The sequence below is a fragment of the Dasypus novemcinctus genome, chromosome 8, assembly GCF_030445035.2.
Source record: "Dasypus novemcinctus isolate mDasNov1 chromosome 8, mDasNov1.1.hap2, whole genome shotgun sequence".
NCBI lineage: Eukaryota > Metazoa > Chordata > Mammalia > Cingulata > Dasypodidae > Dasypus > Dasypus novemcinctus.
Window position 1 is genome coordinate 55,224,935 of NC_080680.1, and position 22,434 is coordinate 55,247,368.

Sequence of the window (22,434 nt, forward strand, 5' to 3'; positions counted from 1 at the left end):
TAATTTGAGGAATTGGGCACCCTATCAGTGGCCCTTACTTTGGAATTTATGTTTCCCAGTGTAACAGAGTTAAACAGAGTTAGTTTCCCTACGCATGGCTCTTCTGCCCCTTTTATTTATTCATGTGTGAGTCTAATAGTCAAACCTAAGCCTAGAGATCCAGGGGGAAAAAGACAAGAGAAACTTTGCCCTTACATGTATGAGACAGATCGTACTCAGAATTTATTTCTATTTTTAAATATTTTAGGAAAAATCCTAATGTGTATTCATGTTAATAGGTTGCTGTGTACAAAAAAGACCAAAAACTAAAAATTGAATAAAAGAAAAAACAGTACTTTAGAAACACAGACACATATTTTAATAATCCTGGTTTGATACAGTTTTAATAAACTTGTTGATGTTATAGGCAGGGACTCATGTATAGAAAATCTTTTTCTATTCCATTACCTTAGTTTAGAGATGTCGCCTTGGTCAGCTTTTTCATTTCTAACCCTCCATGCAATTCCTTTCTATAATTTTCTGGACAATTTTTGCCTGAAAATCAAATAAGACAGCTAACCCTGAATCATGAATTCTGATAACCTTTGTACAGGAATTTTGTATTCCAAACTGAATCTTAGCTTTGAAGTTAACTTCATATGCATGGATTCTCAACTCTAGGAGAATCTTCCTCTCGAAATACTTGATTCCGTTATGTTCAGTTCTTTCAGTGTAAGACTTCTTGCAGAGGAAGTAGGAAGTAAGAAGCTATCAAGTGGGCAGCTTCTAAACAATAAAAGCAGCAGTGAGCCTGTGATGTGTTGTCATATGGAGACCAACCTGGATGGAGGCAATAGAGTTGGAGCATCCAAATCTGTCCACACCAGCAGATACTATGACAACCAATGTCATGTAACTTGCTGGTCCTATCATCAAGAAAACTTAATTAATCTCATTTGATCCTTTAAAGATATACTGTCAATGGAGAAAATTAAAATCTCTCAAATGAAAACTAAAGCTCTCTGTTTCTTTGATTTAAATTCCAAATTATTGCCTCTGACCTTTTCTTAAAACTTCAGGCATCACAAGATCAGCAGGAAAGGAATCATGTGCTGAGCAAGTACTTAAAGGGCAGAAAAATTCACTGAAGTGAAAGGGGATTAGTAAAGGGTATAGAAGACTGGTCCCTCTCAGTTTGGCTGAGCAGACTGGGGATTAATTATCAAGCAGAATATGACATGCAACGAATAGCTCTGACATCAGAGAACCAACAAACATAAAACTTTCAACTCTAAGCTTGGCTTTGCAGAGAAACCCCTCAGGATTTTAAGGTACTGGGGAGAAGCCCTATGGGGAAATGGGTGGACTCTCACAAAAACTTTAAATTACAGAAGTTAACTTAACTTACTGAAAATATGTCCCCAAGTCTTCTTAGAGCTCCATGGCTAAATGTAATTAAAGGTGGTAACTTGCTATTTAATGTCTTGATAGATGACATCTAGGATAAGTTTGAGAATGAGATATTCAAAATAAAGAAAATTAAAGACAAGAATAGTGGAATTAATTTTGTGAGTATTATGCATGTCAAATTTTTAAAGGTAAATTACTAATTTTGGTAATTGTTTGAAATGTCCTTTCACAGTTATTCGAAAGCATTTTGAAGGTAAATTGGGGAGGAGTCATGCCATTTATGAGACTTAGTATAATTCCATTTTGATTTCTCTTTTCAGCTGGATTTTCATCTATGCACCTCTGTCTTCTCTACCCAAAGGGCTGAAAACTAGAGACTTTTCTTGCAAACTTCCTTCAAGCAGGATGAAAACTCATAAACTCGTCCATCTGAGTTACATTTTCTTCCTTCTACTGCTTCTTCAGCAGGCCTCTGCTCAGTTCCCCAGGGAGTGTGCCACTGTCGAGGCGCTGAGAAGTGGTGTGTGTTGCCCAGATCTGTCCCCCCTGTCTAACCCTGGGACAGACCCTTGTGGTGCATCATTGGGGAGGGGCAGATGCGAGGCAGTGACTGCAGACTCCCGACCCCACAGTCCCCACTATCCACACGATGGCACAGACGACCGGGAAGGTTGGCCCACACGGTTCTTCAATAGGACATGCCACTGCAATGGCAATTTCTCAGGACACAACTGTGGGACTTGCCGTCCCGGGTGGAGAGGAGCTGCTTGTGACCAAAAGATTCTCCTTGGTAAGTGGGATGTGAACTGGGAGCACAGTCTTGCATGAGGCTTAAGTCTCTCAATGAGCGGTTATTATGAGCCGGGTCCTAATCTAATTGCTTTTTATCTGTGTATCTTCTTTAATCTTTACAGCAACTCTGTAAAACAGGTATTATTTTTTTATCCACATTTTACAGATGAAAGCTTAGGTTTAGAGAAATGAGTCCAACTATGCTATACCATCAACTTTGTTTTTGCAAGATTTATGATATTAAAGAGGCAGAAAACTCCAAGAGGAATGCTAATAGTGTGTAGAAATAGATACAACAGGATCACGGAATGATAAAAATCACAAGTAAACTTAAAGAAAGTTAGTAGAAAGTTTAGAGTGAGTTGGAGAGGGCAGGGTGAGAGACAACAAAGGAGAGAAAGCAGGGCTGGAGAAGAGGTTTTACAAGGGGTATTTTAAAAATTGTAAAGTAATGTAAATCTTACTTGAATGTGTATACAAATAATCATTTATGGATAAATGGGACATTATGTGTTACAAGACGATTGTGCTCATGCCTCCCCACAAGGAAGATGTTCTAATGTTTGAATTTTACTGTCTCTAAAGTCAGGAGAAACCTTCTGGACTTAAGTACAGAAGAAAAGAACCGTTTTGTCCGAGCCCTGGATATGGCAAAGCGCACAATTCACCCTCAGTTTGTCATTGCCACCAGAAGATCAGAGGAAATATTGGGACCAGATGGCAATTTACCACAATTTGAAAATATTTCCATTTATAACTACTTTGTTTGGACACACTATTATTCAGTCAAAAAGACTTTCCTTGGGGCAGGGCAGGAGAGTTTTGGTGAAGTGGATTTTTCTCATGAAGGACCAGCTTTCCTGACATGGCACAGATACCACCTACTGCAGTTGGAGAAAGACATTCAGGTATGCATAAAACATTTCAACTTTCAGGTCCTTTGCTGACAATATGCCTTGTTTTCAAGTCATTTTAGTTCACTGTTGTTACCAATGATGAGAACACATGATGACAAAGCATTTTCAAGTTATTAATCCACCTTGGCACTCGCTTAAACTTTCTCCCTGTGCTAATTACTTAATTAATTAGTCCTCATCTCTTGTAAAATGAAAAGTAAGTAATATCAATGAGGAGGAGGCCAATTGAGATATTTGTAGGTGTGAATTAAAGCTTAGGGAATATTCTGCAGCTTTGTAATTGAAAAATGACTCACATAAAATTTAAAACACATGAAGCATTTGACAAGCCTTCCTTCTCTATCAAATGGAAGTAGATGCCCCTCATGGTCAAGATGAAGCCAGTGTGTATACACTTCTCAGTTTCCCCTGACCCAGATGCATACCTCATCCTTACCAATACGGAATATGTTCAATGCTGGAAAAAGTTCCTTTCCTTTTGGATTTTCATATTGTCATTCAACTCCATTTTCCCATGCCCCCAACACTTTGGGGCTCAAAGAAGAAATCTATTTAAGATGGCACATCAGTCAGACATTAGGTTTACTTAAAAGACATCAGCTTTCTTTGTCATAAAGTGAACCTCAATGCAAGCATAATTATTTCCTGCTTATTTTTTAAACAGAGAGGCTCAAAATACCTTAAAGTATTTGTTATAATACCTTATTGTTGTTTCTTTAGCAAATTGCTCTGTTTCTTAAAGGACTGTAATTTTAAAATGAATTGTAAATTACTAGATAACAACTAGAAAATCCACTCATTAAAGCTGTTTCCTAAGTAAAATCAACAGCAATGAACCCCTTCCTCCAAGACAAAATCTTAAAATTAATCTAAAATTTCTGAAGGCAGAAAAGGTGATTGGATTTATTTATTGATTGGTAGGATGCTTGTACCCAGTATCATTCCAAGAAAAATAAATAGTTAAATGGAGGGGAATTAACCTACTAAAATATGAAATAAACTGTTCTTACAAAAGTAGTCTATCCATATGCAGTTTTAGAGTGATTAAACAAATTCAGCTGATAGTCCAAACTTAACATTTCAGAGCTCTGATTACAAGTGAGATATCTAGTAAATTATGAGTAGATAAATCTGTCATTTGTAATTGACTCCAGGTCTTCACACCTTCAAGTTATTTTCCCATGGGCACACCGAAGTGAAAGGGCAGGTGGAAAGTATCTCAGAGTTTCAATTTTCCCTATGTAAACTTCAACCTCTATGACTTACATTTTTAAAACCCAGCAGCATAGGGATCCAAAAAATTATAATCTAAATGTAATGCACAGTCGAAATGCCACATGAATATGCTTCAGCTCCCAAAATTTAGTTGCTTAATCACAAACCGACTCTTAATAATCCCTCAGAGGCGGCCACTAATTTTTTGAACCAGAACGATGACTTCTAAATGAGATTGCTAAACCCCTGGAGATCAATAACTAAGAATGCCTTTGAAAGCTTTTGGCCCTCTGAAAGACCCTGAGGACAAGGAAATGCTTCCTAGAGTGGGATTTAGTGTAAAAAAGAAAAACTGTACTGAGAACTCAGAGAGGTGAGATAAAACAATGGCAATTCCTGCATTTAAATCCAAATATCTAAATATAACTCCCCAAAGTCCAAAAGAAATGAAAAACCACAGTAAAGTAAATACATGTCTTAAAGAAATCGATAAAATAACCATGTGAACTTTAAGCTCAGCATTTTTAAAAAATGTGAGATCAGCTCTAAATGGAAACTAGGGCTCTGATCTAAAGAACAATAGGCACAAAGAAATATTCTGCTTCTGTTTAGCATTTCCTTTTTGAATGAGTTTCAAGCAGACACCTGAGGCTTATTTATTTAGAATCTGAAGCAGTAGTCTCAAAATAAAACATCTGCAGTGTCCAGGCAGATAGTGTTAAGTGTGAAAGAACCCAGGTGGCCTTTGGCCAAACCAGGATCTAAAAATGTGAAGTCCTTCAAATAAAGCAAATGAAACAAAAATCACTGTCTAAAAAACATATTTCAAAGCTGAATCTGGCCACCAGGCAGAGTGTTATGGACACTTGAATTACAGATAGGAAAAATAGAAGAAGGTAGAAATGTCAAGGAGTGGACATTATTATTGACAATTTTTGTATAATCAATGGAAATGTAATTGCATAACTTAAAAAGGAAAGGAAGACTTTTTTGGTTCAAAATCATTTTTAGAAACTTCTGTATAATGAACTGAGTTTCATTCCCTCTAGTGTCTAAACGATTTGCTATAGCAAATTAGAGGCTTGTTAAAACTAGTTTTTAACTCCCCCAGGCCCCTTAGACATTCCTTATACACTAACTGGTTCCTAAGTGGGTGAAGACAGGTAATAGAAGAGACTGCCAGGGAGTAAACCAAGCAAGAGGGAGAATTTTAAACAAGCAGAGAACACTAACAGAGTTTCTGTGATCTAGGAAATGTTGCAGGATCCTTCTTTCTCCCTTCCTTATTGGAATTTTGCGACTGGGAAAAACATCTGTGATATCTGCACTGATGACTTGATGGGATCGAGAAGCAACTTTGATTCCACTCTTATAAGCCCCAACTCTGTTTTTTCTCAATGGCGAGTGGTCTGCGAATCCTTGGAGGATTATGATACCCTCGGGACCCTGTGTAACAGTAAGTTCCAAAGGACATCTGGGAGTCAAAATAAAGAGATTAAAAATAAAGAGATTAAATGTGCAAGTTGGAAGCCTTTTATTCTAACGGGGTCCTCAGACTAAAATCTACTTTTATTATGGAGACTCAGTGTACAGATAGTCTTTGAGCAGTTGGATATTTAAGGTAATTTTCCAGGGGAAACGCAGAATGCCCCTTCGGTTTTTTACATTGCTTTTCTTGAGGAATTTGGTCAGTGCATTGTTAACTTCCCTGTTTTGGAAACGTCTGCTTATATAAATTAATCCTCTTAAAACACTCAGCCCTACTAAGTAGTCATGTGTCTTCTCAGAATTTCACAGAAAATACTTCTGTAGGAAACCTGAAATATGCAAAAGGAGTTGGAAGTGTTCTGGGAGTTAAAAAAAATAATAATAATGATAATTATGCCCAGGTGGTCACAGGGGTAAAAAACAAAGGTGAAACGGACACTATCTTTAAGAAAAGTAAAATACTGTGCAGAATACAGATACTGTATCTACCAGCCACGATTTTCCAGCTCTCCCCAAGTGAAAACAAAAGAAAATGCCTCACCAGTAGTCTTGGTGTCCTTGCTCCAGTGATCTGAATGCCTCCTCTGCCACAGATCAAGGTTCTGTTATTTGTGAGCCTGTGCCTGGGTCCCCTTTTCTCTTCCTAGGACCATGTTATCTATCTCTGTGCTAATAACACAAGGTCTTAATTATCAATGTCTATCTACTCCATTTTATTTCTCTTCTAGCATGTCCTAGCTATTTTGAACTTTTGCTCTTCTATATAAAAACTAGAATTATAGAAATTCATTTTATTTTTACATTCATAACTTACATGAATTCTGCATATATTCTTTAATGTATTGGATTATTTTTAACACTTACAAAGAGAATATTCTAAATGAAGCAAAAGGAGTTAGGTAGATTTTTTTTTTCCCCTGTGAGAAGATTATTTAGCTGTGTAGAGGAATAAGAGAAAGGACAGAGTACAAAATTTCCTTCTATAGAACTTTAAAAATTAGAGTAAATGTTTAATTTTTTCAGTAGGCTGAATGAATGGTCCCACCTTGTGGCAGAGAAATGAAATTGAGGGTTAAGATATCTTCAGGTACCATAACTTTCATCTCTTTCTTAAAAAGGCTTTATATTTTGACCTGGGAGCTTCCTGAAATTTTCCAATCATCCTGAGGAAGGATACTGAAATATAGCATAATATGAATAGATAAATAAAATTATAGCAGAGGAGGGAAGAAAGGGAAAGAAACTTTCTTGTCATCATAGTTTTTTTCTTGTCATTTAATACAAGTCATAACACAGACACATAGTTTCATGTCAAATAGAAAAGTCTATATTTTAGGTTAAAAAATTTCCCTCAGTTCAAGATATAAATGTCAAACATTCTTTTTACTAGACCAGGAAAGAAAGAAAGAAAGAAACTGACATTTTACTGAACATGTATGATGGGTCTGTTATAATGTCAAATTCTTTAATATGATACCTTATTTAATCCTCATATTGATTATTTTCTCTGTCTATACTTCTTGGATGATCTTACCCATTTCTGTGGTTTCATTTATCATCTTTTACAGAAGACCACACATGTACATCTTTAGTTCAACCTTTCCTTAGCCAATCTGTACCTATATCTTCATATACTTGCTATTTATCTCCCAAATTTTCTATGAATGCATGAAACTTGGTACATTTAAAAAATGAATTATTGACACCTACTTTCTTCCAGTCACTAAAACATCATCTTTGAGTCATCATATGAAAGACCTTGTTATTTCTTGACAATATTTATCAAGTCCGTATTCTCCTTTAGACACTCAGAACCTTTCATTCACACTAGCATTTCCTCCATGGAAATTCAACCAGACTCAGATTCATAGGATGTTAACATGAGTGGTAGCAGAAGTTATCCATGTGCAGACAAATTTAAAATCACCGGGTTAAAGTTAAACCACTTTAACTAGTTTCCTTACTATCAGAATTCTTCATCGTAAAATTCCACTTAGGGTGTAGTCTTTTCAAAACCCATATAATTAATACTTTTTTTTTCTTGGAATTTACTGATAGCTCCCTGAACAGCAATCCCTATCATCAACTTGAATTGGTATTTTAGTCAGTGCTCTCTGAAAGTGTTTGATGATTATACACACCTAAAAACTGTACATGTACATCCCGGTCTCAATTTAGGCATTTGGTTCATTTATATGTTTTATAAATCAAAATAATCGTGCTACTTCATTATACATTAGCCATTGTGTTAAATATAAAGCATACAAAGAGAAAAGTTTATGAATGAGATAAAATAAATATGAGTAAAAATTGTAATTTTTTCTCTCCCATCCCCCTCTAGGGTATGCCCACTCCTTACAGAGACCACTGGACAAACTAATGCAAAATTCTCCTAATCAGTCTTCTCTCTTCCCACCTATCTAGACTTCAATTTCTCCCCACTTCCTAATAAATTAAATATAAGTTTCTCATCTGTATTTGATGTCTTTACTATGTGTCTCTAGTCTAACTCCTATCTTTTCCACCATCACACTACTCCACTACATTGTCATGTACTCCGGGGTAAGCTGTTCCCCAAATAGGCTATCTTTTTCAGTCAATACGATCTTTCTCATATAACAGCATGCACTAACCCATTTATTCAGCACCTACTACATGCCAGATGCATTACCAAGGGTGGGGATTATACTGATGAACAAAAAGAGAATGAACTCCTGCTCTGCTGGGCTTAAACTAAGTAATAGCATAAATATTTGACCTGTAAAATTTCGCCTGTTCAGCTACAGAAACCTCCTCAATAATCTCTGCAAATCTCTCTTCTTCAGGAAGCCCTTCTGTAGTCACCCAGGTGGGAGATCTCTCTCTCTCTTTATCCCCCTAACTCTTGTTCTATCTCTGCCCTCCTTAAGCTCTATCATATTATCCCTGGCATCATGGTTCCTTGTTTACTTGTTTTTCTTCCCTCTAAATAAGTACAAATTTAATTACTTCTCATAATAATTGCTAAATAACTACGAGTTGATTGATTGATTCATCACCTTTTAAAAAGATTTTTTCCCCTCATTTCTTGAAATGGACGGCATTTAGGTGCAAATTCTTTGATGTTGAACATCTATGTTTTGCTTTAATTCTTTGTTACTGAGGAAAATACTGGATAACCACATTTCTACTAAACACTTCTGAAACAACAATGAAAAAAATATCAATATTTAAAGGGAGCTTCAGTATGAAATTTAGGTCTATGAGGTTACTTGAGCAAAATTCCTTTTTCCACAGAATTTTCCTTGTAAGACATAATCCCACGAAAGAGTATGTTGGCTGTTGATTTAAATACAAGGAACCGTATGAGCTAGTGTGATCATTCTTTTTTCCTGAGATGACCTTATGTATCACATATCTATTTGACTCACAAAGGGAGGAATTGGTGTTTTAAATTTTCTCGCTTTAATTCTACTAAATTTGCATTTTCAATTTCCTCTACTATCTAAGAAAGCTCTATCTTTCAGTGTTCATGCTATTTATAAGCAATTTTAAAGTGCAATGATAAGATAACTATTATCTAAATGTTCACGTGCCCCATCTGTCCCTCAGGCACTGAAGGTGGGCCAATTAGGAGGAATCCAGCTGGGAATGTGGCTACACCTATGGTGCAACGTCTTCCTGAACCACAGGATGTCACTAAGTGTTTGGAAATGGCTTTATTTGACACACCTCCTTTTTATTCCAATTCTACAAACAGTTTTCGAAACACAGTGGAGGGTGAGTAAGCAAACTTGTTGCTTTAAATTGATCCTGTTTTCAGTTTAACAGAAGTATTATTATTCAGGTCTCTTTGAAAGGCTACGAATGCCATATTGCTTCTGTGAGTTTATGTGAGTTGAGTTGCCTATTATGATTTAGCCATACTTCTCTGTCAAAAAAAAAAAAACAACACAACAAAATTTTCTTAAATTAAAGTATCAGACCATGAAACTTTTTAATTATCATAGAATGCGGCTTGGAAATTATTTTCTGCTCTCTTAAGTACTTAAAAATTATTTAAACACAAATTTCTGGTTATCTACCTGCCCAATATGTTGTCCCATACCAAATTCCAGCAGTGGCAAATAATAGCCAAGAGTTTGAGAGCTTATTAATAATTTTTCTTTTACAACAGAGTAAGAATAAAAAGTTCTAAACAACTAGCTGACATCCAGTAAAGTCTGGATGTTTGTGCATTTGTTTTATTTAGGTCTTGTGTCCTCCTAAAACTTTTTTTATAAACATTCAAATTAACATCGATTAAAGTTTAATTTGGTTTTCCTTATTTAATACAAAGTATTTTAAAGCAGTGGAAACTGAGGTCCAAAGAGGTGAAATAACTTGCCTAAGATATTCACCTACATAATAATAGAGTTTGATGTACAGATCTAATAATTATTTTCACTTATCTCCCCTTTTATCATCAAAATTCTATGCCATTCTTTTTATCTTTATATTTACTTTAATAACCATATGAATGTACTGAACTGGAGATTTTTCAATAAATAGTGAATATAGTTTGACTGAGGTATAGATAAACCAAGGTTATGCCTGTTGATTTCCAGAAGAATGTGCAGATTGTGTCTTATAGGAGCCCACTCAAAAGACAAATTATGTTGACTTCCTGACAGAATGTTTGAAAGATTAGTGCCTAGCTGTATACTCTGTACATTATAGGCCAATCTTAAAAAGTTTTTTTAATTAAAAAAAAGGAATAAATGAATCGACTACAGCCATATAGTCTTCAATTAAGGGAAAACATGTTATCGTATTTTAAATCTGATTTAATTTTTTAATATATAACCTTTCCCTGCTCTCCTGCCTCTGGTCCTGCAAGCCAATGTGACACACTTATAACTCCATTCCACATTTATTGAGCAGGGACCCTTCATTTCAGTCTGTGACCTGTCCTGCCTCTAACCTCATCTCCTGCTTAACTCAGTTCCTTGGAAAACACATTGCCACTGCTCACTTGGTATGTGCTGCTCCACTGAAATACAAAGGCAATTTTTACAAAAGAATATTTAATATAAATCATCAAGTATTTTGCCAATTTTCTAATACTCACCTAAAAAGCGTAGGTGCCGAGCAAGAGTGGTTTTATATATATATATATAACATGCACACACATACTTAGCCTCTTTACATATCAAATATGTATTTTAACCCCTTTATATAAAATAAGATACCAAAGATAATTATAAAAGTTCAATAAATGTTTTGACAGTAGGTTTTCCAGATGGTTAAAACCAATACAGAGCTCAGAGGCGAGCTCTGAGAAACTAACTTCCCCACACCATAAGGTAATTTTCCAAAAATAAACACGCAGGTGGTCGTTCAAAAGGATTAAAGTAGGAGAGTAAAATAAATCGGGCAATTTAGGTTCCAGGACAATCAGAGTGGTGTTCTCCCAGCTATGCCAGAAGTTTTTAGTATAAACTGGAGATTACCACTATATTTATTTCTACATAGATCGATGACTGTCTTGTCAAATGAAAGTGTTCTATATATTTTGACAGGCATCCTTTGCGGGTCATATTTTTAACCTCCAGGCTACATTTAGATAACATGCCACTCACTTAAAAAGAGGCTAACTTAAGGTATCACAAGCAAATGTCACCAATCATAAGTACATAAAAGCAATACTATTTTATTAAAGCCAAAAGCTGCCTGACGGCTTTAGAACAATTGCTTGCCAATATAATCACTGCTGTTGACTTTAAAAGTCAGATATTTGCAATGGTTTTACTATTCTCATCTTTACTTTTATATCTAGGTTACAGTGATCCCACAGGAAGGTATGACCCTGCCGTTCGAAGCCTTCACAATTTGGCTCATCTATTTCTGAATGGAACAGGAGGACAAACACATTTATCTCCAAATGATCCTATTTTTGTCCTCCTGCATACTTTCACTGATGCAGTCTTTGATGAATGGCTGAGGAGATATAATGCTGGTGAGACAATTTCACATATTTTTTGCAGGCTCAGCAAAGGAGATTGTTCGGATGGCAAGGGTATCACTTTAGGCTAAGCATCTGGCACACAGGAAGTAGACTTCAAAATAAGAGTAAAATAGGCGTAACTTCCAGCACTTTCAAAATATTCGACACCACTTTGGAAATGTACACAAGGAATCTCTTAGAACAGTTAAGATGGTGTTTTTTATCATTTTATCACTAAGCAGGTTATCCCTTCTCATTTTATTTTGAAAAGGTGACTGCCATGTCCCCCAATTTTTCTTCTCCATATCTTCCAATGAGCATTGTGATTGTTCTTTAAAAATGTGTGGTGAAAACTTACAGAACTCTTCTTTGATACCCCAAAGGACTGGGAAAATATATAGTCCTCAGTGCTTATCTTTATTACTTTATAGACTCTCACAAATGGAAATTTTGTTGAACTTGAAATGTTAATGTTGGTTTTCTTATCACACCATAGAAAATCTCTTTTAAATCCATTTTAAATGCATTTTAAAAAATATTATTTAAGAGTCCTTTTTCTCTTTGCTACTACTCAGCGGAGAGGCTTGTACATTACTTTTCAAACAATAAAAATGTTTCTGCTTGTTAAAATATCATATATTTTCATATTTAAAGCATTCTGGATTTTGACTTCTATGCACGTATTCATCATCCACACAAACATAATAGTGGAGATTAGCAATTTATTTATCTATCAGCCAGCCAACCATTCAGCCATCTCTTATTTCCTTCTGTGTGTATGTGTGTGCATGTGTGTGTGTGTGTGCAGTAGAAGCCTGCCATCCAACCAGATTAGGACCATTATTGATGGGCTGACCAAAAGAGTTTGTTCCACCAGAAAATAATTTAAGAAAGAAAGAAATTACACTTAACTATGTGTTCATTTGTCTGTTTGTTGTTAATGCAACACCAAAGACCAATATTTGAGCATGAATTCACTGATTGGAATTCCACCTCATTTTTCATGTTTATTTACAGACATACATGCAGCCATAATGAATTATCTGTAGTTTGCATCATCTGTTTCTTTAAAATGAAACAAGAAATAACCATTCTTATGATGCATTCTAAGTGCAATATTATTCTAGATTTTTGTTTCCCTAGCCCTTTCCATGAATCTTAAACTCCTAATGCAATAGCATGATATCAGTCATTCCCCTTTAACAAATCTTTCCAAAGCATTCAATTTAGCTATTATAGAAACAGCATCTCTCTCTCCTTGCAATCCTAATTCATCATTTTGTGTATGTTTAATTAAATTACCTCAATACAGTAACAAGTACAAATGGAATGAATACGTTTTGGAACAAACAAAAGCCAACTTGATAAACTTACATTTCTGGGAACTAGAAAGCAGTACACAAGCTGTAGTCACTCAGTCATTCTCACTGTGTTGCTAGTAAATATGTTTTTCAGAGGAAATGAAGAATATTAGTTAATGTTACATGTCTCCTAAGTGGAATTTTCTTTAAAGCATTTCAACTGTGAAAATATTTATTCCTTTGCTTTGATAACTTTACTGAAAATGTAATTCTTCCACATTCATAACAGTTTATTAAATGCTGTCCACATTTTAATCTAAATGTCATTTTTAAACCAGAAAAATATCTTTGTTTCTTAATTATTTTCTCCTGCTTCCTTTGTTTATGCTATATGTAAGTAATATTAGGTTTCTCAGTCACCTGAATAGTAAAGGAGAGAGGAGAAGTAGTATAAATGCAAAAGTAGAGAACTAACTTTGAGTATATTTCTGACAAAATGTAGCTACAAAATTATAGAACAAGTCAAAGTAAACACATAAAACTGCATGAAAACCTAACTCAAATCATGAACCTTCTTCTTAAATATCCCATGTGCCTGCAAATGTGCTTTGGAAAACCACATTATAGAATAACTATATTAGGGAGACAGATAAATGAAAAAATTGGAAGAGCTTCTAAAACTATCCACAAAGCAAAAGTCGTATTGAAAATAAGTCTGGAGGTAGAGGTGGAATAATCTTTCAAAATGTATCATAAGGTTTTGTAGAGGTAAAATGCTCTTCAGAAGTTATAGAATTATAGAATTATTAGCGTCAGAATGGAACAAAAGCTATATTTTACAGCTGAAGGAAATTACAGCCGTTCATCAACTAATGTCCTTTGTAGAATCCTCTCATTAGATAAGAGATCGTACAATATAGAGCCTTCTAGTTAATGTAATGTTCATTTCCGTTCACTAACATTTTGGATCCATGTATGCATTTAATTCAATTCCTTTTTATTTCCAACTGAGTCATGTGAGTGAAGCTTTAACTATGATGGCCTGCTAGTTCAGAGCATTTTGCAAAAAAAACAGCTTATACGTTTCCCAGCAATAGCAATACTCTACTTATTAGGCTCTTGGATAAATGAAGCAATCACTCACAAGTGCACACACATACACACACAGTTCAATCCTTTCAACAAATATTATTTGAGCTTAATATTTCCTGGGCAGATTTCTAAGTACTGGAAATACAATCATATAAAGCACACAAAAATATCTTCGCTATGGAACTTTCCTTAGAGTTGGTAGGTCTGACATTAATCATATGTAAATAAATACATACATTAGAGAATGAAAAGTCCTTTGTAGAGGGAGAGAGAAAATCAGGAAAGGGGATAGCGAGTATTGTGTAGATATCCAGGACAAAGGAGTGGAAAGGAGCCCACCCAGGTGGAGGCAGAATATAAGCTGGGGAAAAAATGAGGGGAGATCAAAAGATCAGAGAGATAACAGGGGGCAGATACTGAAGAACCTGGAATTAACCTGAAATGTGATGGGGTACCATTGAAGGGTCTTGCATAGAGAAATGACATAATAATACCAATTGTTGCTGAATTTTTTGCTGTCATGCCTCCACTCATTTTTATGAACATAGCTTTCTCATACAGCTGAAATTGAGCTGAGTCCATATTAATCCAGTTACAGGTAAGTAAGAAGGTGAAATGGGAAGTTAAAAATACATTTAAATTAAATTCAATGTTTAACTTTACTAAGTAATTAAAATTGTACATGAGAAGGTGAATATCTGGAAGGCAGGGATTTTTTCTCTTTTATTCAGTGCTAGAACCCTAGTGCCTAGCCCAGTGCCTGGCACTACTAGGTGCCTAATAGACTTTAATAAATAAATACTTAACTGGCTTTAATACATAATAAACTTAAAAGCACAAAAATATAAACACCACCTGCCATTTTTCCATGATCAGTTGTTTGTCAAACCACCCTTCTCTGCTTCAGGGGCAGAAGTGACTGGTGGGACAATGTACATTCTGGGAGCAGAAATACTTTCCAACTTTTCTAAATTTACTACCATTAAGGCCTTACCCAAGCTCATATTCCAAAGTTTGTTTTATGAAATCCCATTTTGTAATTGTACTAAAATAGACAAAAATTAAAAATATTTTTTGCCATGAAGAGCATATCACTCCTTTTTCCCTGATAGAAACTCACTAGGAATGCACATGCCCATGGCTTGTATTTAAATAGAATGAAAAGAGTTGGCAGAATGTCAGCGTGATTACAGTGCCTTAATTCAAAGTTTTTAACATTTTTGGTAACAGAGTAAAACCCTGAAAATAAGGTTAATATTTAGTTCACGATAAAAATCAACAGAAAAATGAAAATTACTAAGCAGAAATATTCACAGTCAAGAACAAACCCCCAGTAGTTGCACCATCTCCCTGATTTAAATTACAGATGATGCTATAGCAAACTACTAGTCTATCTTTTCTTTAGCTTTGAAAAATAAGTTAAATGAGTTTTATTCAAATTAATTTATCTAATTAAAAATTGATAATCATCATAGATAATAAAATGCTAAAACTTCCTTACTTTTAAACTCTTTTGCTATGTTCTCTACTCAAAGCATTTGAACTCTGTTTCATGTAATTCTCTGTTCTTTCCTAGTGAAAAAAATTTTTTATATCTTTATTCATGATAAAATATGAAGGTACCTTTTTTACATGTTCTACTTGAATATTTCTGGATACTTTCAAAATATAATTAATGACATTAATTTTAACTTTATATTTTGCCTATTAAAAATTGTATTTGGCATATTTTAGATATTTCCACATATCCATTGGAAAATGCCCCTATTGGACATAATAGGCAATACAATATGGTGCCTTTCTGGCCTCCTGTTACCAACACGGAAATGTTTGTTACTGCGCCAGACAACTTGGGATATGTTTATGAAGTTCATTGGCCAAGTAAGTATATATTCTTTATTTCCACTGTGGAAATTTCCAAAAGCAAAAGTGTTATATTTAAAGTAAAGTAATCCCAACATTGCCAGGAATTACTTTATTTTAGAGAAGTTTCATGCAGAAAGTAGAGTTCCCACATACCCCTCTTACACACAGTTTTCCCTATTATTAATACTTTGCATTATAATTTATGAAATACTATTATTATAATTATATTATTAATGATAACCATAGTTTATATTAGGTTTCACTGTTTGTGTTGTACAGTTCTATGGTTTTGTAAAATTTTTAGTCTGGTAACATATATATAAACTTAAAATTTCCCACTTTTAACCGCTGCCAAATATACAAATTCAATGGTGTTAATTACATTCACAATGCTGTGCTACCATCACCACCAAACATTACCAAAACTTTTCCGTCACACCAAACAAAAATTCTATATAAATTAAGCATTAATTCTCTATCCCCTACTACCACACTGGCCCCTGGTAAACTATATTTCCATTTCTGACTCTCAGTTTTCTTATTCTAATTATTTCGTATCAGAGAGGTCATACAGTATTTGTCATTTTGAGTCTGGCCTATTTCACTAAACATGATGTCTTTAAAGTTCACCTATATTGTCATGTTTCCAAACTTCATTCCTTTTGATGACTGAATAATATTCCATTGTATAGGCCACATTTCGCTTATACTTTCATCTGTTGATGTGTACTTGGGTTGCTTCTAGCTTTTAGCAATTGTGAATAATGCTGCTATGAACATCACTGTGAAGTTATCTCTTTCAGACTGCTTTCGATTCTTTGGTGTGATACCTAGAAGTGGGCTTTCTGGGTCATATGGTAATTCTATACTTAACTTTCTGAAAAATCTCCAAACTGTTCTGTACGTGGCTATACCATTTTACATTCCCACCAATAATGAACTAGATCCTATTTCTCCACATCCAGTCCAAACTTGTTATTTTTTGTTTTTTGTTTGTTTTTTTTTTTAGAAACCAAGCCATACTTTTCTACTTGGATTTAGAAACTATTATTTAGACTTTTATTTGGGTATAAAGAAAGGGAATTTAACAAGTTCAGTCTGTCCTAATATTGCTGGTTATATAGCATACTATCTCATGTAATCCTTCTAATACTTTGAGCTAAATACTATAATCCTCATTTTGCAAGTAATGAAACTGAGGTTTAGAGAGGTTAGTTGTCAAAGCTCACATTTCTAGTAAGGGAAGAGAATGAGTTTTGTACTCTGGCCCATGTAATATGCCCCAATTTTTCTACTATACAATATCACCTGCACTTATTTATCCTAAATAAAAAGGGAGTGAGACATTCTGAGCTATTTTTTCTCTGAGATTTTGAAATCCAGAAGTTTCTTATTTGATTCTAATCTCTTAACAAAAGCAGTAGTTATAGTGGAAGAATGGAGGATTTGGATTGTGACAGATCTGGACTCCAAAACCAACTCTATCGCCTACTAGCTAAGTGACCCTGGGCACTTGACTTAAAATCTCTGAACTGTCATTTCCTTACCTTTCAAATGGAAATAATACTAACTATTCCATTAAGGTCCAATCATTGAAAGAAATTAAAGAAATACTTTTGAAGTGACAAATGTTGTCTGCGAAAAGCAATGTTCTGTGATAAAAAAATTAAATGGGCATAACACTTGAATGGGCATTTTTCCAAAGAAGATATACAAATGGTCAATAAGCACATGAAAAGATGCTCAGCCTCATTAGCCATTAGGGATGTGCAAATGAAACCCACAATGAAATACCACTTTGCTCCCACTATGATGGCTTTTATAAAAAGATAAATAAATAACAAGTGCTGGAGAAGATGTGAAGAAATTGGAACTCTCGTACATTGCTGGTGAGGATGTAAAACGGTGCAGTCACTGTGGAAAGCAATTTAATGGTTCCTCAAAAAGTTAAACACTACCATATTGACCCAGAAATTACATTCTTAGGTATATTATGCATAAGAATTGAAAACAGAACTTCAAAAAGACACCTATACACCAATGTACATAGCAGTACTATTCACAATAGCCAAAAGAGGGTAACAATACAAGGGCCACTGACATAAGAAGGCATAAATGTATGGGATAGACATACTATGGACATAAAAGGGAATGAAGTTCTAATACATGCTACAGCACAGATGAACCTTGTAAAGATTATGCTAAGTGAAATAAGAAAGAGACAAAAGGACAGATATTGTATGATTCTCCTTACATGAAATAACTAGAATAAGAAAATTTCAATAATAGAGACAGAAAGCTGATTAGAGGTTACCAAGGGCTGGGGGACAGGGGAAATGGGGAGTTATTACATAATATTACATAATACAAGAGTTTCTGTTTTGGACGATGAAAATATTTTGGTAATAGTGGGGATAGTAGCATAATATTCTAAATAATTAATGCCATTGAATTGTGCACTCAAAAATGTGAAACAATGGCAAATTTTATAGTTTATATGTATGTTGCCTCAATAAAAATAATAAATTTATTAAGAAAATTAAACATCAAGATTTCTGCATAGTGCATGAAACCATTCTTAAATTGCGGGCGACCAAGTTTTTGTGGCAACTATTTGATTATTTATTTCTTACTCTCATTTCCTTTTTCAAATAGGTCGGGTTTTTAGTATTTCAGAGATCATTACCATTGCGGTCGTTGCTGCTTTAACACTGGTCGCAGTCATTTTTGGGGGTGCTTCTTGTCTGATCCGTGCCAGAAGCAACATGGAAGAAGCAAACCAGCCTCTCCTCCCCGACCAGTATCGGCACTATGCTGAAGAATATGATCAAATACAAAGTCCGAAACATTCTATGGTCTGAGGATAAATGACATCCTCTCTTGTACAGCATCTCATTAATATGACAAAACCACCTGCTTTAGTCACTACTGTATTTTATTTTACTTTGTTACTTTCTTATACGTTGGTATGTTAAAGTTCCAAAAGTTGCTTTGCAGAATGGGAAGTCTTTCACGTGCTTTTTAGTGAATTCTATTTTTCAGCTCTATTTAAAATGGCAGTTTGCCCCAACTCTATAGAATTTAAGCAAATAGTTTGAAAACTTTGGCATATTTTAAAGTTTGACTATATGATGATTTAAATACGCAAATGCTTTTTTTAAGTTGATATGTAAGGGAAAATTTTGGCAGGTATTAAGTCCCTGTTTAAAATACTTGAGTAGACATCTCTATAATGTTAAAATGTAAATACATTTCCATTCATTGGTATTGGCCAACAGATATAAGGAAAGGTACACTTATTAGTTAAAATAAATTATTTGGAGCTGTAAATGGCATCCCGATTTATAACGTTTTCAAACTGTTCTTCCCATTTGGGTGTAAGTATACATTGTTTAGACTAAGTACCAAGGCCACAACGAAACCATACTTTGTCACACTTTGTACAGGTAAAAACTTCATTTTGGTTAAGAGGCAGTTGATACTGCCTGTTTGCAACTGTTTTCCCATACTTCTCAATTCACTGAAAAAAGAAAGACATCAGAATAGGAATGGGGGGGGGGGGGGCAGGGAATGGGAGTTTATTCTAATGTCTTGGAGGTCCACAAAGAAACCATGCCTAATAGTGATCTACAAATAGCATTACTTTCTCTTCTCATTTACCAGCCGTTTTCATGTATTTTCATGTAAAAATTACTTAACACATTGTTTCATTGGTTCCCTTTTGCTTGCAGATCTGCAAAAAACCAATCCTTTTTTCCCTATCCTCTAACATAGAGTATTTTTTCTCTATTTCATCTTGCACTACTGATACAATATTCCTAATGAAGTACTCTATAGCCTGATCAGAAGTGAACAAATATTTTAATTAAAATTTATTATAGAAATAATAGCAATAATCATGTACTATAGAAAGTAGATAATACAATATTCTCAATTCAATAAACAGAAATAAAATTAAAGTTATATACATCTGGTTCATTACTGGAGTTTCTCACATTAAGCAATCTTAAGGCTATGCCAAAAGGTAAACACAAAATATGTTAGTGAATGAGCATAAACAAAAAAGTAAGGTTTTTTTAAATTTTCAAATAGAATTCCATAGGTTCTCTTGGAATGCATTTTGATTTAATAAAATATTATATATTCAGAATTTTTCAGAGAAGTAATTGGATAATATAAACTTTCTTTGTATATAGACTTTCAAAAAATCTAAGTCCTCCTATTCATATTTTTGGAGATTTACTAATTATTCATTTGATAACATTTATTTAGCACATACTAGATGTCAGACAGAATTCAAAGCACTTGGGAAAGTCAAGGATGTACAATTGAGAGGGTCATATTTGACCTAGGTGACAATGAATGCCAAAGGATTTACCAAATCTAAGCTTAGAGAAAAACATTCCATGCAGAAGGGGCAAGATGAGCAAAGACACATGTTGAAAGAAGAGCTTGGAAGATACAAAACCATAAAATAGGTCAGTGTGGTTAGAGTATATTTTTCATGGAGGGGACTAGGAAAACATGGAAATAAAATCATGTGTCCTATATAAAATCCTAAGAAATCTGGATTTCATTAAAAAATAAGCAAAAAGACAGCCATGAATAAATGTGTATTTTATAAAGATAATGGTGGTGATGATGTTTTTAGACAATTGTAGAGAGGAGTGGTTTGCAATGGAGTAATTAGTAAATCTCCAAAAATATGAATAGGAGGACTTAGATTTATTGAAAGTCTATATACAAATTGCATTGAACATTATAGTCTAAGGATTGAGTAAAAAATGCCTGACTGGTCCTTCCCATACAATCAAGAATAAAATGCTATTACTTTTGTGGCCCTTGAAATTATAACTTGTCTTCATCCCCAGAAGATTTCAGAGATAGTTCCCCATTACAACTCCATGCAATCTTTAAAACTGAATATAAGGAATGAGAAGTTTTCAAGTATTATAATAACTGTTCCAAGAAATGGTTATGAGACATTTGTTCTGAGCTCAGTACATGGATATCCAACAATGTAATTTATTTCGTCCATTGCCATATCCTGATCAAAATTTTTATCACTAACCGACCAATAAAAGAGATCAATTAGGGCATGTAGAAATATTCATTTTCTAATATGAAAAAGAAAAATAATAAGATTTTTAAAACTACATTCAAAAATTGATAAAGGGCTTCATATGAAAGGCAAAATTTAATAAGAAGAAATGCAAAATTGGGTACTTCAATAGCTCAATTGAAAAATTACAGGATAGTGGAAGACAGAAACTATAAGAATTCTGTGCAAAATTATTTGGGAGTTTTAGTAGATTTCAAGTTCAATATAAGTCAACTGTGCAGAGCAACTGATAAAGGTGGAAAATGTTATAGGACTGATAAAGATGGGGAGGGGGAAATGCCATGCAAATGATAAAGAGGGGAAATGCTAAGGTATTGGAGTTCATAAATTCAGAAACAGAAGTCTTTGGTGATCAAGTCTTATCTGGAGTATTTATTCAGCTTTAGGGCCACAGTTTCATTCAAGTATTGACAAATGAAAATGTGCCTGATATTAGCCAAATAGGTGATAATGCAATTACCAGAAATCTGTTGAATTTTATAAAGAGTATTTATCTGGGGTAAAAACTTACAGTAACAAGGCCCTAAAGAGTCCAATCCAAGGTTAGTTGCTTATCAAACTCTGTTGCCACATGTCGAAGCAAGATAGCAGGTGATGTCTGCAAGGGTTTAGCCTTCCTCCTTCCTCTTAAGGCTTCCTGGGTCCAGTTCTTTAAATCTCAGCTGTAGGCTGGCATAAGGTTCGTCTCTCTTCATAGGGCTCATTTCTTTCGGTCTCAGCAGCTCTGTTTTCTTCACAAGGTCAGCTGTGAACTGTCAGGTGACTGGTTCATCCCTCTTCCTGAGGCCTCTGCTGTGTCTATGGAGCTCTCTCTCCCTCTGTGTATCTTCTCTGTGTGTTTACTTCTATGTTTTTGATTGAGCTTCTTTATATAGACCACCAAGGGGGCAAGGACTCAAACTGAGTCACCCTAATGATGTGGTCAAATCAAAACCCTAATCTTAGCATAATTTAATCAAAGACTTCTCAGCTGAAGGTATCACACCCAGGGGAATAGATTAATTTACAAACATAATTGGAATTCATAAATAATCTCAAACTGCCACAGTCCCCTTTATCTTTTCCTCTCATTTCAGGGATGTAAGTGATGTAAGGATACAATGAGTAGTACAAGAGAGAAACTTGGAAGTTACTCTTGAATTCTACCATGTCTCTCAATACTTACTGTCAAATAATATTTTTTTTCTAATGTGGAATCAATTAAACATGATTATAAGCAATTACTTGTAATTCTTTATTTTCAGAAAACCAAATTTTCCTTTATTTATAAAGCTCTGTCACAAATTT

The 22,434-nt window shown here is 34.5% G+C and overlaps 1 protein-coding gene across 1 annotated transcript; it reads left to right on the plus strand.

Annotated features, from left to right (window-relative positions):
* Window positions 1-1,130: 1,130 nt before the first annotated feature.
* On the plus strand, window positions 1,131-19,979 carry TYRP1 (tyrosinase related protein 1). The gene is made up of 8 exons (XM_004464122.3): window positions 1,131-1,310; window positions 1,710-2,179; window positions 2,767-3,089; window positions 5,565-5,769; window positions 9,393-9,560; window positions 11,599-11,778; window positions 15,894-16,040; window positions 18,681-19,979. The coding sequence occupies exons 2-8, from the start codon at window positions 1,795-1,797 to the stop codon at window positions 18,884-18,886; spliced, it is 1,614 nt and encodes a 537-aa protein (XP_004464179.1). The 5' UTR covers window positions 1,131-1,310; window positions 1,710-1,794; the 3' UTR covers window positions 18,887-19,979.
* Window positions 19,980-22,434: the final 2,455 nt, after the last annotated feature.